We start from the raw sequence: 21,245 nt of genomic DNA on the forward strand, positions 1-21,245 counted from the left end.
TAATCCCAGCACTTTGGGAGGCTGGGGCTGGCAGATCATGAGGTCGAGATTGAGACCATGCCGGCTAACACAGTGAAACCCTGTCTCTACTAAAAATACATAAAATTAGCTAGGCGTGGTAGCGGGCGCCTGTAGTCCCAACTGTTCGGGAGGCTGAGGCGGGAGAATGGCGTGAACTTGGGAGGCAGAGCTTGCAGTGAGCCAAGATCGCACCACTGCACTCCAGCCTGGGTAACAGAGCAAGACTCCGTCTCAAAAAAAAAAAAAAAACAAAAAACATATTTTCCTTTTTTCTCCTGGCAGAACTCAGTCTGGAAAAGTATTCTCCAAACTAAAAACAAATGCCCATGTAGCTACAACCAGGGCATCAAATCCTGTATTTCACTTCCTTTCCTCCTCCCATGGAATCTTTGAGTTTATTGCCCACCACTCCCCCTACATGTTACTATTTTTTAAGTGCACTCGTATATATCCAGAAACAATACACAGTTATTTTTAAACTCTCCTAGATGAAATATTTCCATCTTTTCTGGTTTTGTGGGTTTTTTGGTGTGGTGGTGGGAATTCTTTCCATACCCCAAGGCTGTAAGGCTATTCTTCTGTATTTTCTTCTGTGAGTTCAGCTTTTTCCTGTTCCGTGTAGGATTCGTTTGTGCGTAGAGTAAGGCAGAAATTTTCCTTAACCGCATTTTTCCCACCCAACCAGTTGTCCAGGCAATGTATGGGGCACCGTCTTCCCTGCCTCACTCCCACGCCTGCTGGGCCTGGCTTCGCCCCTGTCAGTCATGACCTGCACTGACCCCCCCCTTCTCAGCTACTGCTCAGCTGTTTTTAGCCCATGGCTTTCACCCAAGGATTTTAGGATCACATTATATTCACTCCCAAAGAGAGTCCTGTTAGATTTTCAGTTGCATTGAATTTACAGACTTGGTTGGCATCCTTGTCCACGAATATGGTACAAAACTATTACATCATTTTTGCACATGAAGTTTTGACTAGATTTAGTTTCAGGTATCACAGATTTTGGGGGTCTTCGGTTTTTTTTTTTTTTTTTTTTTTTTTTTTGAGACGGAGTCTCGCGCTGTCGCCCAGGCTGGAGTGCAGTGGCGCGATCTTGGCTCACTGCAAGCTCCGCCTCCTGGGTTCATGCCATTCTCCTGCCTCAGCCTCCTGAGTAGCTGGGACTACAGGCGCCCACCACCGCGCCCGGCTAATTTTTTGTATTTTTAGTAGAGACGGGGTTTCACTGTGGTCTCGATCTCCTGACCTTGTGATCCGCCCGCCTCGGCCTCCCAAAGTGCTGGGATTACAGGCGTGAGCCACCGCGCCCAGCCAAGGGTCTTTGGTTTTTTTTTGAGACGGAGTCTTGCTCTGTCACCCAGGCTGGAGTGCAGTGGCGCGGCCTCCACTCACTGCAAGCTCCGCTTCCCAGGTTCACACCATTCTCCTGCCTCAGCCTCCCGTGTAGCTGGGACTACAGGCGCCCACCACCGCTCCCAGCTAATTTTTTTTTTTGTATTTTTAGTAGAGACAGGGTTTCACCGTGTTAGCCAGGATGGTCTCGATCTCCTGACCTTCATGATCCGCCCATCTCGGCCTCCCAAAGTGCTGGGATTACAGGCGTGAGCCACCGCACCCGACTGGATTTTTTTTACGTTGCCTGTGATTATTCCTTAGATCTTAGGAATCACAGATGATCAAACCTGCAAATACAAGGTTTAGTTCTTTCCTTTTGAATTTGTCTGATTGTCATGTCACTCCAGTGCTGCCAAAGAGAGGCACTGGTGGGGCCCTTGTCTGTGAAACTTTAAAGCATCCCATTAAAGAGTGAAGGTTCCCATTTCCAGAGTTTTTCATCCTTTGATTTTTTTCTTGATGTTGCTCCATCCTCGTTGAATTCGTTAGTACTTTTAGGATTTTTAATGTATGTTCATTAGTATTAGACTCTAGTTTTATTGTACTTTGTTATCCAGATTGTTAGCAGTTTCCCTGTAACACTCTGTATAAAGTAGGGATTTGTCCTTAAATATTTGAAGTCACCCTCCTATTAAAACTAGGCCTGGTATCCTTTGGTAGAGCAGAGGCTTTATTTTATTAATTAAATCTGTGCTTTAAGTTTACTCTGGCCTTTTTCCAGCAGCCTAAACTGAAAGCCTATTTTGTTTTTAAAAGATGCATTTTAAGGCCATCAAATTTCTTCCTAATCTGTATCAAATTGCCTTTAAGTCCTGGATCCTTTGTCTTTATTCCTGTGTCTTGGGCTTAATTTAGTGATGTTTGTGCATGTATTGGTGCAGTTCAAAGGGCTGGGAACATTGTGGCCCACAGGAGAGGCCTTTGCTGGCTGCATTGGAGAGAGGTTTTGGGCTCTGCTGGGCAGTGTGTGAAGAGGAGAGCATTTGCCAGGCCTTGGGGCCCCTGCACACAGAAGATACATTACCATCTCTTGTCTTTTCAGAGCAAAATCTGGAACGGCAGGTGTTGCAGACACAATGCAGACGACTGGAGGCCCGGCACTACAGCCTCAGCCTGACAGCAGAGCAGCTCTCCCACAGCGTGGCGGTGAGTTGGGAAGGGACAGAAACGTTCAAACACGCAACCTTTTGAGTTTGGGTTCAGAAGCACCCATGAAGATAAGTTTCAAAGAGGAAATGTGCTCTTAAGAGGTCACAATTTGGACTGCATGCAGTGGCCCACACCTGTAATCCCAGCACTTTGGGAGGCTGAGGCAGGAGGATCATATGAGCCCAGGAGTTCAGGGCTGCAGTGAGCTCCGATCATGCCACTGCACTCCAGCCTGGTTGACAGAACAAGACCACTGTCTCCTAAAGGGGAAAATTCAGACACTAGTTGATTAGGATTTAGGTAAGGAAGGAACTATCTTTAACATAGAATATTGATCCTGGAAGGGTACAGATGCTGTTTGCAGAATGAATTATTGCCTGTATCAGTCTCCCCTACTGTGATTTGCTAAGGAGAGCAGCAGGGTTTTATTAGAGAAGGGAAGCTGAAGCAACCAAAACCATCTCACCCGGCTCACAGCCACACTAGCAGGACTGGTCCAGCAGATGTCCTTGTGGGGGCAGGGATGGGAAGCAGGTCTCAGATCACTCCCAAAGTTTTTACATCTGGGGGTTCCAAGAACTCCGAATTTGAGCCAAGACAGCAGCAGACGCCGATTCTTAAGACTCTGGAAGAGCCAGGGACAGAACACAGGCTGAAAAGGAGACTTTTTTGAGGTGAAGTCTGTCATCCAAGCTGGAATGCAATGGCATAATCTCAGCTTACTGCAACCTCTGCCTTCTGGGTTCAAGCGATTCTCCTGCCTCAGCCTCCTGAGTAGCTAGGATTATAGGCATAGGACACCACGCCTGGCTAATTTTTTTGTTTAGTAGATGGGGGTTCCCCATGTTGGCCAGGCTGGTCTCGAACTCCTGACCTCACGTGATTTGCCCGCCTCAACCTTTTAAAGTGCTGGGATTACAGGCGTGAGCCACCATGCCCGGCTGGGACATTTTCAAATGTAGGTTTGCCCTTCCATCCAGCATGTTTGTACACCACATGCTTGTTCTTACAGAGGAAATGGATTGGTTTTGACACAAATTTCCCCTCTCTCCAGGAGTTGAGGAGCCAGAAACAGAAGATGGTCTCAGAACGGGAGCGGCTCCAGGCAGAACTGGACCACTTACGAAAGTGCCTTGCCTTGCCTGCAATGCACTGGCCTAGGGGCTACCTGAAGGGATACCCCAGGTGACGGTTTCCCTTGCACTAGGCCGAACCTATAGTATAGAAATATTATCTATTTTATTACCTTGAATATTTAATATTTTTCACTGGGAGGTTTGAAGCTTACAAAATGAGAATGTGCCATGCATGAAGCAAAGGATTCCAGGCTCCAGAAAAAAAGAATGAACTCACCTTGACGTCAATGCAATTGAATCACCATTGTCATTCAGCGAGCAACCAATGTAGGATTGCCCATACTTTTTCTTTTTAAAGGTGGTTTTAGTCCTTCCTCGCCCACATTATTTCTTAATCTGAACGTGAAGGCTCCATTAGCAACACTAAAACGTGATCATTGACAGCCCCCTGTGCAGATGAGTGGATCAAACCGGTTCTGTTCTTTCTTGTGTTGCCATGTTACTATGCCTCAAGCCCAGTTTGCTTTTGCCGCAGTGATGGGGCCAGTCTCATTCCTCCCAGGAGTGAAACTTGCTTCAGCTGAAAAGGTTGGGTGCATTGTAAGTTAAAAAAAGGGCTTATTTGTTTCATTTACTTTTCTGCAAAATTTTCTTCAAAGCAACAAGTCCTAGGAGCACACAAAGCAACCCAAAGGCTTTTCCCTGGAAAAGCTCTTACCTAAAGATAAAACCAATTCACAAACTGAAGGTACCTTTTTATTACTCCGTGGGGAGCATGTACAGAGCTCTGTGTATACACAGCTTCACACCCACCAGATTGTTGCTACAGTGGGTGGGGTTTTCATACAGACGTAAATTTTGAGAGAAAAGTCAAAGGTGCTTCAGCCTTGTACTGTGTATATATATTAAAAAAACAAAGTTTTGTATGTTTTTATTACTTTAACTATTGTTATAAAAAGCCTGCCATTTTTAATATGTGGTTTGGGGGATTTTTGTTTGTTTTTCCTGTTTGGGGGTTTTGTTTGTTTTGTTTTTTTGGGCAAAAAAAAAAAACCTTGCTTTTAGTGTTTGTACTGCTGCTGGTCAGGACATTAAAATATTGAAGTGTTTTTAAAAATTAAAGAAGAAGAAAAGTAAAAGAGCTTACCACTGGCGCCTATGCGATCACTTCATTTTTAGTTTGAGTTGTACCAGAAGCTGCCGTAGAAAGCCATGCGCTACTGCTTACCTCCTCCACTCCCCCTCCCCGCCCCGCCCCCAGCATCTGGACAAGCTAATAGCAAATATTACCCATTGCTATCAAGGGAGGAGGTCCATAGAACCTATGTGTGACAATCATGTGCACACATGGGTGGGGGCTTTTAAAAACCTTTCAGGAAGTCAGTGATTTCTGTGATAGAATTCTAAAGTGTCTGAGAGCAGGTACAGAATAGGAATGTCAGAGGCTTTATTTAAATACAATGCTTTGTAAAAGCCACGAGGTCTGAGCTGAACCCCTCTTTTTTGAACTTACTGTGACAACCACAGGAATGGTCAGAAACTGGGCTCATCACACCAAGGCAAAGCAATGGGCAAGTCTTCCTCCTTGTCCTAGTTACTGCCTATGGAGGCAGTGTTTAGATCAAGAAGGCCTCTCTTGCTCCCAAGGGCCCTCACCAGAGGCCAGGGCTGCCAGTCACTGGTCTGGGGGGTGGAGGCCTGAGCTCAGGGCAGGTTGCCTGACCTGTGTGCTGGCTGCTCACTGCTGTGACCAGTGGTAGAGCCCTTGGCTCTAGCCCTTGATGCGCAGAACAGCTTGCTGGCAGCTGGCATCGTGTCGCTTTATCTGCCCCCGCACAGTTTGCTTTGTATGTCTGCCAAGAATCTTCCAGTTATTAGCAAACTCAGACAAATGTACCGCCAGTATTATCAGCAGTCAACAAGCGCCTTCCTCTCCACAGAAGCAGCTGGAAGAGAACTCGAGGGGCTGTGCTGCGGCCTCCCCTCGAAAGACACTGGGAGCTCAACATGTCCCACAGGTGTTCAGAGGGAGTCGGCTACAAACGATCAGGGCAAAAATCTCACTGGATTTCTCCACTGAAAACCTGCTTGAGGTTTCTGGTCTGAAGGCTTAAGAGTCACATCTTAGCACTTCTGCTCTCAGGCCACCTCCTCCATCACAGATGTCTGGATGCTTTTGGTAATGGCCTTGGCTAAAGTAAAAGGGAAAAGTAGATCCGATAACTTAAAAACATAGCTCATCCCTTACCATCTAAGGGGTGCTCCCTTGGTTGGAGTTTCTGTGACAGCACAGGGGACAGGTGGTACACCATGAGGGATCTGCCCAGGGTGGAAGCAGTGTCACTGTGTTAGCAATAGTTGGCTTCTCCCCTGCCATTGGAAACCCCACTTCTGCCCGGTCCTTGAGCTTCTCGCCCAGTCTCCCCATCCTTCCACCTACTTGTGGCGATTTGAGTACTCTTGCTCAAGAAATACGACAATCAGAATACAAACCAGTGAGGCAACATGAATAAACTAAGAAAAAGGTAAGAAGTGTTTCTCAAAAATGAAAGCACACCACCCAAGACACAGTACCCAATCATGGTTTTCCCATCCAACAATTAGTTTCATACTTTGAAAACTTCAGATGATTTCAGATGATTCTCAACACAGTAGCACCTAAGTCTGTTTTCAGTTGGGCTTAAAAATTGACATGCAATCTCAAGTTTTTTGTTCAGCTATTTCACGTTGAGTAATACGTCAAATCCGCTCTGGAGTCGATTATGCCACCTGTATGTCAGGATGTACGTGAAGCCCTCGGCTCGGTCCTTCAACCATCTTCCTACATTACCTGGAAGGGAACTGCCATCTGTCCTCTGCAGAGGGATACCTTCCAATAGTAAATTATCTGGTTCCTCATTGAAACAGGTTATTTTTCTTTGTTTCATATAATCAGAGCCAGACTGACGATAAAATATGTTCCTAATCAATTGTCTCAGATAAGTGACCAAGACGGGATTTTCCACATTTTAGTCTACATTCTAATCTTAAAGGAATAAAGCACTGAATTGGGACTAACATTCTGATAGGTTGCACCATTAAGAGTATTCAGAGAGCATCAAAAAGGAGCCCACACCTTCAGCGGTGAAGGATTCTAACACAGGGAATCTGCAGTTTGTAGCAGAATGCTGTTTTCCTCAAGTAGCTCGTAATATACTGCCAAATCTCAAAAATTAAGCTGAATTTCAAACCAGATACTCCACTCCCCCTTTCCCTGAGCCACGTGTTTCACACAAGTGTAGAAAATTCCAGGGATCCACCACAAGATGGAGATGGTCAGCACAAACCAATTCTGTTCCTCTTTAAAGTGTATATTAGCCACTTAGCAATCTCTATACTCTTTCAAGTAACCAAGCTGTTGACTTTCTTACTACTTGCAGTAGCCTGTCCCCAACTTTTCGATCCAGTGCTTAACCTAAAAAAACTCCTTAACTCTGCCTTGACCTGAGGAAGACCATGCTAATTGGTGTTATTTTGTATGTACCCTGTGCTTAATTCTAGAACAGTAAACCCATACACAGGTGGGAGGGAGGAACACCGGTGCCTCGGTCACTCTGGGGGCAGTTTAGATGCTGTGAAATTAAACCTGTTCTAAGTGTACTTGTTTGAATTAATTGTATTGTAATATTATTTGTTGAATGTAGTAATTAGGTATTTATGAATATATTGCTGTAATTTCTGACAACATCCAAAAAATAAAATCTTCCTAAATCATGTTAAAAGGAAAATCTTTTTTATGATATAATAAAACAAGGCCAAACAAAAAAAGCTCCATAACTATACATCTCCACAGATAAAACACGTAGACAGATGCAGCTGCCTCGACTGGCTCAGGTTCTAAGAGGAGGGCATTAGGACCCCTTGCCCTCCACAATAACAAGTAGTTTCATTCTAAAAGATCCCCAGATGAAAGCAAGAGGATTCCGAGGAAGGGTAAGATGAAAGAACAAGTCTTACGACCTGAACTAACTATGAACAGCACCTTAAATTATAGAGACCTATTCTTTTGGTCCCAGTCTTCCAGGTCTGACCCTTCAGTGTCCAAATAACCCCCAACACCTGCCTGGCGGGGACACGTGGGCAGCAACATGGAGCCAATAGTGCACAGCATGCAAGACACTGTAGGGCCGAAGCTGGGGGATGGTCTTTTTAGGTTCAGCCTGTCACACATGTGATTCTCAGAGCTCCCCAAACAGCACCCCACTGCTTTTGGCCCACTGGTGTCCAGCCAAAAACAGGCTGGCCAGGCATGGCAGCTCATGCTTGCAACCCCAGTGCTTTGGGAGGCTGTGGTGGGAGGACTGCGTGAACCCAGGAGTTGGAGGCTGCAGTGAGCTATGATCACCCCATTCTACTGCAGCCTGGGTGACAGAACAAGACCCTGTCTAAAAACAAAGTTAAAAATTTGTTTGAGATGGAGTCTTGCTCTCATACAGTGGCGTGATCTTGGCTCACTACAACCTCCGCCTCTCGGGTTCAAGCCGTTCTCCTGCCTCAGCCTCCCAAGTAGCTGCGACTATAGGCACGTGCCACCACACCCGGCAAATTTTTGTGTGTGTGTTTTAATAGAGATGGGGTTTCACCATGTTAGCCAGGATAGTCTCAATCTCCTGACCTTGTGATCCACCCGCCTCAGCCTCCCAGAGTGCTGGGATTACAGGCGTGAGCCACCGTAAAAAAAAAATTTAAACTTTTTTTTAAAGCTAGTTACAGAACCTTCTATCCATTGCATGATGCTGGTCAATCATTTCATCTCTCAAGGTAATGTCATTTCTGTAAAGGACCTAACCATTCCAAAATGCTATAAATTAAGTAATTTTCTCTTAGGAAAAAAATAATTTCCCCTGAGCCCACTGTTACCTACAACAAAGAATCCTTCCCTAAATGCATCAGGGCAGTGTTAAAAGTCTGACTTTTCTTCTAGCATTGTCTTAAGTGTCACTCGTGCTCAATACATTGGTTTTGTTTTTTTCCTGACTCTCCTTGATAAGAAACCCATTAAACCTGAGCTAGAAGTAACCAAGAGAATGAGACACCCCAGGTGTTGGTCTGCAGTTTCCAGTTGACTGCTGTGTGCCTCAGTTTAGTTTACTGAGTCATCTCAGCCACAGGCTCAGTCCTTTTACTTGGTAGTTACGCAGGACAAAAACCTAAAGAGTCAGAGTTGGGTTGGGTTCATGTTTATTGTGCATCAGGGCTCAGAGGAAAAGCACTGGTTAGCATTGTTAGCTGCACCATCTGCCATCCTTCCCTGTGAGCCACCTCCGGGAGAGTCCAAATTCAGCCCAAGAAACCAGGATTAAGAAGGCAGAAAAAAGCTGTGGGCCACATGGCCACTCCTGCTGTATCTATACCTACCAGTCACTGAACACTTGCCCGAGTGTGACAGATTCCACGCAGGAGACCCATGTGGCTCTGCTAGGGAGAATAACTTATTTGCCTAAAGCTTTTTTCTTTCTCAAAAGGGGGAAAAAAAAAGGCTGGTTTCTAGAAACAAATGTGGAATTGAACAATGTTCCAGGGAGCTAAGTTTTAAGGACTAATCACAAACTTGTTGCTTCTCCAACAATGTCTTGAATCCATTCCTTGCACCATCACATGTTTTTCATGCATTCAAAGTGTTTCTAGAGCTCCAGAACCACGAGTACCTCATCACGTCCTGAGCACTCACATCCCCCGGCAAGCCGCCCGCACCAGGCCTTTCTCTAGAAGTCCTGAGACTGAGTACTCTCCGAAGGCTGGAGGTTTGTGCGGAGTTTGTACATGTGGTTGAGTGCTTGTGTGAGGAAAGTCCCGCTGGTGTTGATCTCCATCAAGGTCAAGTTATCCAGCTAAAACAAGAAAACAGACCAAGTTGGCCAAGGAGTTTTTGATTTTGAGAAAATGGTAAACTCTACCGAATAAAAATAAGAAACCAATGAACTTTTTAAAAAGCACAGCTAGTAATGCCTGCCTGTAATAGCCTCAGCAGACAGGAGGCCATGTGAAATTATGCAGCATCAAGGCCACTAGCACCCAGGTGAGGCGGCACCTACCTTGGCATGTGCCTCCTGCTGTCTCACAAAGCTGTCAGCAGACACTCGGAGTTTGGCTATACGAGTGTCCCACATATCCTTGACCAGGGTCCGGATTTCATCTGCCTTCGGGATGTTGTCTGAAGCACTAAAGGAGCAAGGGGTAAGTCAGTCAGGGAACACTCGATAAGCTGAGGCAATGCTGGATAGAGTGGCTCTTTTCAGGCAAAATACTCCGGCTATTCCAGACTCAGCAAGTCTGTTTTGCTTTGTTTTCAACTTTAGGATGTAAAGATGTGTAGCAGTTAAGCTTGGTGCCAAGGACATTCAGCAGTGATCCACATGGTGTTTCTTTTGCTCACGGTAACTATCCCATGGCAGGCTGCTGAACAGGACTTCTGTTTACCTAAAGCTCTAAGTCAGAACCCTCTGTCTCAGGATAACAGCGTTCTGTGCTGCATAACCTCCATCTACAAGGAATCGGTTTCAAGGGCTGGCTGAAAGGTCGAGTTCTATCGCTCCTTACTTACAGAGTGTTGAGCAGATCTCCCTATTCCCCACCAGGAATCCAGGGGTCACAGCCTAAAGAAGCAGAACACCAGCTCCATGCCAGGTACTGGGCTCAGCACTTTACCTGGCATTTCTATCCTCATAAAAGCCCTGAAGGGAAGAGACTCTCCTGCTCTTCAGAGAAGACAAAAACAATTTTCAAAAATCACAGAAGAAACTGCAAATTAGTATACAGCGAGCACACCTACACATAGCAAAATTCTGGCTAGAAGCTCAAAGTCAGCAAGGGCTGAAGGAAGGCTTTCACAAAGTTGAGGCTCCCTTTGTGAAATATTTTAAACTAACCTTGAAAGAAAAACTACAAGTTAAAAGCAGAAGCAAATATTGTTCATTGCTAGGCATTACAGGTTACGCTAGACATTCTCTCTCCATATGCTACAAATAACTCCTGATTAGTAAGAGGCAAATCACTGGTACAAAATTTATGTGGTGAGTGTTATTTATAAACCCCCAAACATTTAGATCTTGTGCTCTGAACAGCAGGTTAAAAAACAACAGACCCCAACTCCTCATCAACTGAACAGAAGAACATATGTAAAACTAAGTCCCTTAACCAAATGAATTATAAAACAAGGTTTTTGATAAAAACTACATACATATTGAACTTCAAAAACAAAACATGAATAGGCCCCCTCACCTAGCTAATGCCAAATTCTTACCTAGCCTGTTTATAGATCCTCTCCCTTCCAGCTACTGACCCCACCACTGCAGTCTCTCTCAGGTCCCTCTGAGGCCACATGCCCCTCCCAGGGGCTGGCCACTGCAGCAGAATCTATGCCTCCACTCCCCTGCTCCCATGAATGTACTACACATGCTCAAATACCTGCTTGCCTGGCTACACCAGGTCCTCCACACTCTGTGCCAGAGCACATCAGCTCCTCCTGCCTCACTGCCCTCTCTCCTACCATCCACCTCCTACAAGTCTGCCCTCCCAGCAAACCTCTATGAGCCCTCTCTGGCACCACTTGGCCTTACTGTGCTCTGATGGACTGTCAAAAGCATTGGTCACACTGAAGATTCACTATGGGCTCCCAGGCCCGCATCTCTCCCCCACCACACCAGGAACCAGGCCTATGGGACAAACGCCACTGCTTGCTGCATTGCTGGTTCTCGGCTTTTTATGAAATTCATGAGCTGACTGCAGCCTCATATCAGCCTAAGCACAAGCCCATGCTGTGTCCCCAAGTCTTCCTTTAAATTCAGCAGTGCCATTCGGTGGGCCCCCAGGCCTTCCTGCTGCTCTGCAGCATGCAGTAGTACTAGTGTCCCAATGTTTTATTCTAGTTCTGCTCTTGAACCCAGTTAAAAGATGCCCAGGGGGCTTCAGAAGCTTGACATTGTACAAATGACATTCTAAGTACCTCCCAAGCAAAATTATCCACTTGTCTGCCTTCTTTACTAGTTTCACTCTTTCACTCAACAAACATGAGCCCCAGGCATCTCGCTGGGGACATATGCATACGAGACCCAGTCCCTGCCCATTTAGAATGGGTACATGTGATGGCACAGCCAGACAAACAAGAAAATTACAGCTGGCAAATGCCATAGCAATGTGTAGAGCTGCCAAGAGAACATGTATGCTGAACCCAGAAGAGACATGTTATACTAACCAGCGGAGGTGAGCAGGAGCAGGGAAAGGACGGACTTATAGGGCAGAGAACAGTATATGCAAAGTCAGAATTCTTAAAGAAGTGACAGGGGCCAGTGTGAGCCTGAGCCCTCCAGAAGCAGAGGAAAGAGCTGTAAGAGGGTGAAAGAGGGAGGGGGAGCACGCACCAGGCTCACACTGCTTGAACACCATGCTCAGGACTTTAGAGTGAAGACTGAGGATTTTAAGCAGGGAGTCACATGGCAGTTCTGCCTTTCCAAGGCCACTCTGACTGTGATGTGAAGAACGAATGGGAAGCTGAGAGGAGCCAGTATGGATGAAGGCAAACAAGTTACGGGGTTACTACAGCATGATTTTGCCAGGAAGTGGGCTTTCCTGTAAACCAAGGGCAGAGGCAAATGTGAGTCCTCTGGCCTTTCCTGCGAAAGACACAAAAAAACTCAAATCCACCTACTACAAGGAGAAACAGGAGTAAAGCTGTACTAAACACAACACATACGTGGCAAAGAATGGCTACTGCCGATTCTGTGAGATACTGGTGGCTCACACCACGGTCCAATGTCGAGTGATTTGAGGCAGAGCAAAAAGAGCCAAGGGCTTCACCAGGGGGTGGAGAAAAGGAAAAATGAGAGATAAAGGGAAAGAACAGAGAGAAAGACACACAGAGACAGAGTACACCTGGCAGGTGTGTGTACACAGATGACCTCCTGGTCACTGACCTGAGAAACAGGGTGGCCAGTGCTGCCACTTACTGAGGCAATAAGCAGAGAAGCGGAGAGGAAAGGCAAGGGTTGGAGGAAGGGCATGGCGAGTCCATCCAGTCTTGGGTGTGGCCTCAAAGAGGTGAGAGCTACTTACTGATTTAATAGGAGCTTGGTAAGTTCCATGTAGTAAGGGCTGGGCATTGGGGTAAAAGTTTCTTCCTTTCGTTCATGATCCCTCATCTTCTCCAACTTTTCTGAAATTTAAAAGTTAATACATTTTACCATCATAGATATTTATTAAACCTTCCAAATTTACCTAGTGCCTATATTATCTGGCAAATACATCATCAACTAGCAAATACATGAAAAAATATTTTGGGACATTTGTATCATTAACTAGATGATTTGAGGCCTCCCTTGAAACTTTCTCTCCAAAAGGTAAATTTTTGTTGCTGCTTTGGCCTATAGAACATATTCCTAAAAAGAATGTTAGAGTCAAAAGTTTGATGTTTGTTGTGTTTTTTGTTTTTGTTTTTCTTTTTTAGGGAAACAGCAAAATACTTTACCTTTACTGCATTTTTTTTTTTTTTTTTGAGACGGTCTCTCTCTCATGCCCAGGCTGGAGTGCAGTGGCAACATCACAGCTCACTGCAGCTTCAATCTCCCGGGCTCAAGCAATCCTCCTGCCTCAGCCTCCCAAGGAGTAGCTGAGATCACAGGCACATGCCACCATAACTAGCTAATTTTTTTATTTTTTTGTAGAGACGAGGTCTCACAATGTTGCCCAGGCTGGTCTCAAACTCCTAAGCTCAAGTGATCGTCCTGCCTCAGCCTCTCAAAGTGCTGGGATTATAGGAGTGAGTCACTATACCTGGTCAGTATTTTACCTTTGATGCAATAAGTGATCAAAGTAGTCAGTGACTTAAATTTATTTATACTGCCTTGTTCAGAAGGGAACAAGACAACTTACAAAACTAGAGCCACCCTAGCCTGGGTGTGATATAATATCCTAGGGGTCTGAGCCACCCCAGCCTGGGCGTGATACAATATCCTAGGGGTCTCAGCCACCCCAGCCTGGGTACGATACAATATCCTAGGGGGCTGAGCCACCCTAGCCTAGGAGCGATACAATATCCTAGGGGTTAAGCCACCCTAGCCTGGGCATGATACAATATCCTAGGAGGGTTAAGCCAACCCAGCCGGGAGGAGGCATGGTATCCTAGAGGGGTTAAAGCCCAGTGTCTAGAATCAAACAGCTGTGTCCAATTCCACCAGCATCGGCACTGTTCTCACACATGCTCCAGCTCCCTCAGCCCTCCCCCTCTGCAGAGAAACCTGTCCCGGGTGTGGACTGTGGAATGTAGCTAAGGGACAAGCACGGAGCACAGCTACGCTGCAGGGTCCCTCTGTAAAGGGCTAACTACCCATCCCTAGGGCCCTTGGTGCCATCCTGCAATCCTGGCCCAGTTCCTTGATCTACTCACCCTCTCTTCCCTCTCTTCATTGCCACCAGCACTACCTCAACCCAACACCCACCTCTCACCTGACACCCAGCTGAGTGTGACCCACATGCCACCCCACCCCCCAAACTCCCTGCGTAGCTCCTATGCACTCGAGGATCAGCCTTCCAGGTGTCCTGGACCCTCTCACCTGCACAGGAAGGCACTCCAGCAGCTCTCATGCTCTTGAATGATCACTGTCCCCTCCCTGCTCGATCCTCCCAAACACGCTAATAGATACTGCCTTAAACAGAAGGCCCTCCCCAGACACCCCTCTGAGCTTTCTTCTGCACGCACTAGGCTCCCCTCTTTGTCTCTTGGCAATTCCTCCTCTCGACACTGGGACACAGAGCTCAGCTTGCAACCCCTTTCTCCACTACCTAAACTCATATCCACACCACCTCATCCAAATACCACCCATGTGCTCAGAAAGACCTCCAAATTTATACCCCCATCAGCCCCTGAGCCCTAACTCCTGACTCAATAATCTCATTGCTGCTGTAACTTCCCCCTGGATATCCAGAAAGCACAACAGTTCAAACCCCAACTGCTGATACCCACTGCAGCCCACAGCCCGCTCCTGCAGCCTCCCACCTCAGGAGACAGCAACTCCCTCTCCTTCTGGGCCTCCAGCCAACAGCCTGGCTGTCAGCTTTCACTCTTCTCCCTCACACCCCATGGCCAGTCCTTCAGCCAATCCTGCTGCTGCTTCCTTCAAAACACACCTAGACGCCCACCACATCTCCTACCTCCATCAGCTAGAGGCCACCCTCAGTGCTTGCCTGGATTCATTCCCTGCTCTGCTCCTATCACACAGACCTTCTCTACACAGAAGAGTGATCCTTTTATTAACATCTGAATCAGCTTATGAAACACCTCTGGTCCACCTTTCTAGCAAATAAAAAAGATACAATCAAAATTTTTGGCCAGGACATGGAACAATGGGAACTCATATTTCTTATAGGATAAAGGCTCAGCTGCTTTGAAGAACCAGGTGGCCGTTACTTACAAAGTTAAGCATTACTCCTAAGATCCAGCAAGTCCATCATTCTAGGTGTTTATTTACCCAAGAGAAAAAAACATATCCATGAGAAGACTTGGACAAGAATATTCACAAAAGCCTTATTAATGGCCAAAATGAGCCAGGCACAGTGGCTCACACTTGTAATCCCAGCACTTTGGGAGACCGAGGTGGGAGCCCAGGAGATCAAAACCAGTCTGAGCAACAAAGTGAGACCCTGTCTCTATAAAAATTAGCTGAGTGTGATGGTATACACCTGTAGTCCCAGCTACTCAAGAAGCAGAAGCGGGAGGCTCGCTTGAGCCCAGGAGGTGGAGGCTGCAGTGAGCCATGATCTAGTCACTGCACTCCAGCCTGGACATCAGAGCGAGACTCTGTCTCAAAAGCCAGAAATGAGCTGGGCACATTGGTGCACACCAGTAGTCCCAGCTACTAGAGAGGCTGAGATGGGAGGATCGCTTGAGCCCAGGAGTTGGAGGCTGCAATGCACTATGATCACACCTGAATAACCACTGCAATCCAGCCTGGGCAACAGAGAAACCCTGTCTCTCAATGTTTTTTAGAAGCCAAAAATGGGAATCCCAAATATCTACCAACAGAAGAATCGGTGAACAAATATATAGTATGGAGAGTATCCAGCAATGGAAGAACTAACTAGGTAGTGTGGATATGAGTTTAGGTAGTGGAGAAAGGGGTTGGGAGCTGAGCTCTGTGTCTGTGTCGAGAACATAAACAGGTGAATATCAAAAACAATGTTAGATAACAGAAGTCATAAACAAAAAAAACGACATACTAGATTATTCCATTTAAATGAAGTCCCAGAACAGGCAGAACTTTTTTTTTTTTTTTTTTTTTTTTAAACTTCCTGAGACGGAGTCTCGCTGTGTCTCCCAGGCTGGAGTGCGGTGGCATGATCTCGGCTTACTACAACTTCCGCCTCCCCGGTTCAAGCAATTCTCCCTGTCTCAGCCTCCCAAGTAGCTGGAATTACAGGCGCCCACTACCATGCCCAACTAATTTTTGTATTTTTTCGTAGAGACGGGGTTTCGCGATGTTGGCCAGGCTGGTCTTGAACTCCTGACCTCAGGTGATCTGCCCATCTCGGCCTCCCAAAGTGCTAGGATTACAGGCGTGAGTCACCGTGCCCCGTCCAGAACAGGCACGACTTATCTGTGGTGCAGAAGTCAGGAGGCAGCAGGCTGTTGGGTAGGGTCTATAGACTGGTGCCTCACTGTTCCCACAATACGGCTCCAGCCCAGGCAAAAAGCTCAAGGTGAACTCTCCACACCTTCTGACTCTAGCCTGCGATAAAATAGGCCCTTGCCATGTATCACCTCAGGTGTGGATGGAACAAAATTGCCAGATACTGATTTTAAACAAGGGGCCAGGAGAGGATGCTGCACTAATGGAGCCAGGCCTGGTGGGTCTCTCTGCTAAAAAAGCCTTCTGGCCAGGGGCAACAACTCATATCTGTAATCCCAGCACTCTGAGAGGATCACTTGAGTCCAGGAGTTTGAGACCAGCCTGGGCAACATGGCAAGACCCCATCTCCACTAAAAAATAAATAAATAAATATACACATACACACACACACACACACACGTTTTAGTAGCACTTGCGGGCTATTAAAAACAAAGTGTACAAGTCAATGGTGTTTAGTATATTTAGACTTGGGCAACCATTACCTCAATCAATCCCAATTTTCATCATGCCAAAAAGAAACTCCACAATCCCTCCATCACCCAAAGCAAGACTCCGTACTTAAGCAACTAGTAATCTATTGTCTCTATTGATTTGCCTATTCTAGACAGTTGATAGAAATGGAATGATACAGTGTGTGGTCTTTTGTGCCTGGTTTCTTTCATTCAGCAAGATGTTTAAGATGTTTCAGGTTCATTCGCGCAGTAGCATGTATCAGAATTCCATTCCTTTTTATAGCTGAATAATATTCGACCCTTTTGTGATATATTATTTTCATGCATTCTGTATAACTGCTTCTCAACATGCTAATCTATACTTAACTTTTAAAAATTTAAAACAAATGCTTCTTTAAGGTCATATATTTATTTTAAAGCAAATTGAAGTATCTTACATTAAAATATAGGCTGGACACAGTGGCTCACACCTGTAACCCCAGCAGATCTGCCAAGGTGGCCAGATCACTTGACCCCAGGAGTTTGATACCAGCCTGGGTAACATGGCAAGACCCCATTTCTACAAAAACGCAAAAATTAGCAGGGTGTGGTGGCACACGCCAGTGGTCCCAGCTACTTGGGAGGCTGAGGCAGGAGGATCACTTGAACCCAGGAGGTGAAGGCTGCAGTGAGTCAAGATTGCACCATTGCTCTCCAGCCTGGGTGATGGAGTCAGACCCGTCTCAAAAAATAAACTACAATTTTCACATACACCAAAACCTAACATGACATTAGTAACTCTGGTTAGCAGACTCTGCTGAGAGGTGAATCGGGAAGTATTCCTTTCAGCTGATCAGTGGATAATAGAACAGAGGGAGCACGCACCTAATCAGGAAGGAGGCCCCATGCCTCCACCCCTTGGGAGAGGGTATCATCCCAAGCCCAGCCCCACCCACTCGTCAGCCAGTCTCCACTGCATCCTTACCTACGTCCATCCACTCTGGAGGGAGCAGGCGACATTTCTGTCTTTGTTTCAGGTTAATTGCCAGCCACAGGGGCACTTCCACTGGTAAACCAGGGTTAAAAGGCCCCAGGTCCCCCTGACAAAAGTAAAACAATTCCCCGTAACATTAAAAAAGAACAAAAAAAGCATTACTGTGCGTCACTGCTATCAAATAAGAGGCAAGGCATGGCAGAGGCTGAAGTCCAAACGCAAATAATAAAACCCCAACTGTTATCAGACTCGGAACAAAGCACCTCCTAAGCGGCTCCAAGACACCTGCGAGAGTGGAGCGCAGTCCTTCCGGCCTTTCCACGGAGGGGGATGTAAATCCCCCAAGGAGTGGGTCGGGGGTGCTCCCTCTCCCGCCTGCACCCTCCAACTCCAGAACAGGTTTCACACACCCAATGTTGGGGTCCTGGGGTGCAGGGAGGTGGGTCTGGGCAGGTACAGAGTCCGCCCTCCTTCTCCAGGACTCCCAGCGCCAAGGTGCCTCCCTTATACTAAAAACGCAAAGCCGGGCGGGCGCGGTGGCTCACAATCCCAGCTACTCGGGAGGCTGAGGCAGGAGAATCACCTGAACCCGGGAGGCGGAGGCTGCAGTGAGCCGAGATGGCGCCACCGCACTCCAGCCTGGGCGATAGAGCGAAACTCCATCTCAAAAATAAAGACAAAAACAAACAAACAGAGGTAAAGCCGACTCCTGCCCATAATCCCAGCACTTTGGAAGGCCGAGGTGGCAGGATCGCCTGCGGGAGCCCAGGAGTTCGAGGCCAGCCCCATCTCTACCAAATAAATAAGCCGGGCGCAGTGGCTCACGCCTGTCATCCCAGCACTTTGGAAGACCGAGGCGGGTGGCTCATGAGGTCAGGAGTTCGAGACCAGCCTGGCCAAACACGGTGAAACCCGTCTCTACCAAAACTACAAAAATTAGCCGGGCGCGGTGGCGGGCGCCTGTAGTCCCAGCTACTTGGGAGGCTGAGGCAGGGGAATCGCTTGAACCCGGGAGGCGGAGGCTGCAGTGAGCCGAGATGGCGCCACCGCACTCCAGCCTGGGCGACAGAGCGAGACCGTCTCAAAAACCAAAAAACAAACCAAAAAAACACTGTCAACCCAGGCGTTCGGGGCCACTGGCCAACGAGAGCAGCCTCGCTTTCCTCATCCGAGAAGCGGGAACTGCGGTGGGCGAGTCAAGCGCGGAGTGGTGGCCTCCGCACATGCGGAAGCAGGGCGAGCCCGCGACCCCGGCTCTGAAGGCCACGCGGGAGCCCCGGACGCGCCCGGCCCGGCCTCCCCTCCCCTCGGCGCCCGCCATGCGCCCCACGGCCGGCCCGGGCCTCACCCCGATGAGGTAGATCTTGTCCAGACTGAAGTTGGGGATAATGGTAACCAGCTCCTTCTCGGCGAGGAACTCGACCTCGGCAGCGTCCATGGCGGCGCGAGCGGCAGGCCAGAGCCTCACGGTGTCCTCGGGCTCCTCAGCGTCCGGGAGGAGACGCCGCGGCCGCCGTTTTCCCGCCACGGCGGCAGCCCGCCCCGGCCGGAAGACGGCCTGCGCCAGCCTATAGGAACGCGGTAGACAGCCTATAGGCGCCGTCTGCGGGCGGCGGGGGCGGAGACCGCGGTCGCAAAGAGCCCGCGGACTGGCAAGGCCAAGGGAGGCTGAGCGCCGGCCCCGCCCCGGCCCGCGGACAGGCCCCGCCCCCACCCCGGCTCCGCCCCGCCCGTGGGCGAGCACCTGGCGCTGTCAGGACCTCCTGCGGCGGGCGCCAGCTTTAGTGTCCCTTCGCCTGCCCCCGGCGCCCGCCGCAAACAGCCCTAGTCAAGAGCCGGGGGTGGGGTTCGGGGCCGCTTCTACGCCGGCGTTCCGCATGGGGCCAAGAGTAAAAGCATTTATTTTATTTTAATTTTTAAACAACTTTTCGTGGATTTGGGATCTCGCTATATTGCTCAGGCTGGTCTTGAACTTCTGGCCTCAAGCGATCCTCCCACCTCGACCTCCCAAAGTGCTGGGATTACAGGTGTGAGCCATCGTGCCAGATCAGGAGTACACGCATTTATTGGCCTAAACTCAGCACCGGGCCCGGGACTAGGCATCACCTGGGCTGACAGAGAGATGAGGGAAGACCTTGTTTCCATTAATTTCACAATCTTCTGCCCTCTCTGCACACATTGTTTAAAAAATCTATAAAAATGCAGATTCCTACATCCCATCCCACAGCTTCCAATACGGACACTTCAGAGCAGGGGCTCAGAATGTGCACTTCGGCAGGAGTCCCAGATGAGACAGGAGCGGTAGGTTTGCACCACCTGAGCAAATACCTGCTCGCTGGACCGGCTGCCCCTGCACAGTGGGCGCAGGTGAAGCCAGAGCGGTGTCTGGAGCTCACCTGTGTCAGAATCCCCTCGCAGGTGCCCATTGTTTGTGTGCACGCTCCTGGGAGTTGGGATTCAGGAGTCGCGGGGAAGACAAAGCTGAATTTCATCCAGGGCCAGGTGATTTTGATGGGGTGGTCATGGCCGGAAAAGCTTCCTGGAGGTGAAGCGCTATTCTACGACTGCAGTCGAATTTAAAACCCTGATGATTAGGCCCCGAGAAAAGTCACAGGAGACACGAGGATTCCAGGGTTTGGAATTCCAGCACGAAAGCCGCCCCTGCCCCCCGGCTCCCTCCCCCAGCTAACCAGGTGCTCTCCCCTCCGACCTCCCTGAAGCCCCAGGAAGGTGAAATAAAGCCCTAAAGCTCACAGGGCTGCTCACAAAGCTGTGTCTGTTGTGTATCTGACTTGGAAGTTGTCCTTTACAGACCTGGAGTTCTCGCTGAGTTACCTTCATGTGTGAAGACACATCCTCTTGGCCAGGCACGCCTGTCATCCCAGCACTTTGGGAGGCAGAGGCAGAAGGATCACTTGAGGCCAGGAGTTTGAGATCAGCCTGGGCAACATGCCAAGACCCCATCTCTATTAAAATAAATAAAAATAAAAACAAAAGAGAAAAGACAAATATGCTTGAAGAGAAGAAATAAAAGGTCACTCTGGATGCTGTGTGACCAAGGGCACGTGACCACTCGGAACCCCTGTCTCTGCATCTTCAAAATGAAGTAGGAAGAGAAGGAGCCTGCAGTGTTCAGGGAGGAGGGGGAGCTGTGGGCCACCTGGCCCCTCCTAAAACAGAAGCTCCCTGAGGCGGCTGCAGACATATGGACCAGCCTGTCCCGGTTTTGATTGATGGGGAATGTTTTCTTCACTGGCAAATATTTGTGTTCCAAAGCTGACGAGGGTTTACTTCCTAATTTGTCCAGCCTATAAAAGAGCAGAGGAAAAGATGAGAAAGCCGAGGTTCAGAGAGGCTGCTGTGGGGTGGGTAGGAGGGCGACCAGAGCCTGGTTGTCCACAGCACAGAGCCTCGGTGTCCTTATCTGTAAAATGGGGCCAGGGCTGCCGCTAGCCTCGCCGGGCTTTGGAAAGAACAGGATGGGAAAGTGTATAGCTTTACAGATTGCAAGAGGGTGCTC

At 48.2% G+C, this 21,245-nt stretch overlaps 2 protein-coding genes across 5 annotated transcripts in view; one reads left to right on the forward strand and one right to left on the reverse strand.

Annotated features, from left to right (window-relative positions):
- Positions 1-7,402, forward strand: part of GSE1 (Gse1 coiled-coil protein) — a 297,677-nt gene extending 290,275 nt beyond the window's left edge. For 3 of the 4 annotated variants that reach the window (XM_025369676.1, XM_025369674.1, XM_025369675.1), the window contains 2 exons: positions 2,459-2,562; positions 3,620-7,402. In XM_025369676.1, the coding sequence (XP_025225461.1) occupies positions 2,459-2,562; positions 3,620-3,754 (239 nt within the window). In that variant the 3' untranslated portion in view covers positions 3,755-7,402. The remainder of the gene's footprint in view (positions 1-2,458; positions 2,563-3,619) is intronic. The other variant, XM_025369673.1, reaches the window with a different exon arrangement.
- Positions 7,403-8,848: 1,446 nt separating this feature from the next.
- On the reverse strand, positions 8,849-19,263 carry GINS2 (GINS complex subunit 2). The gene is made up of 5 exons (XM_025369677.1): positions 19,074-19,263; positions 17,717-17,831; positions 12,732-12,831; positions 9,716-9,842; positions 8,849-9,511 (listed from the first exon to the last, which is right to left on the reverse strand). Exons 1-5 carry the CDS (start codon positions 19,161-19,163, stop codon positions 9,386-9,388), a joined length of 558 nt encoding a protein of 185 aa, XP_025225462.1. The 5' UTR covers positions 19,164-19,263; the 3' UTR covers positions 8,849-9,385.
- Between the last annotated feature and the right edge of the window lie 1,982 nt (positions 19,264-21,245).

Source organism: Theropithecus gelada, chromosome 20 (genome assembly GCF_003255815.1).
Source record: "Theropithecus gelada isolate Dixy chromosome 20, Tgel_1.0, whole genome shotgun sequence".
NCBI classification, from domain to species: domain Eukaryota; kingdom Metazoa; phylum Chordata; class Mammalia; order Primates; family Cercopithecidae; genus Theropithecus; species Theropithecus gelada.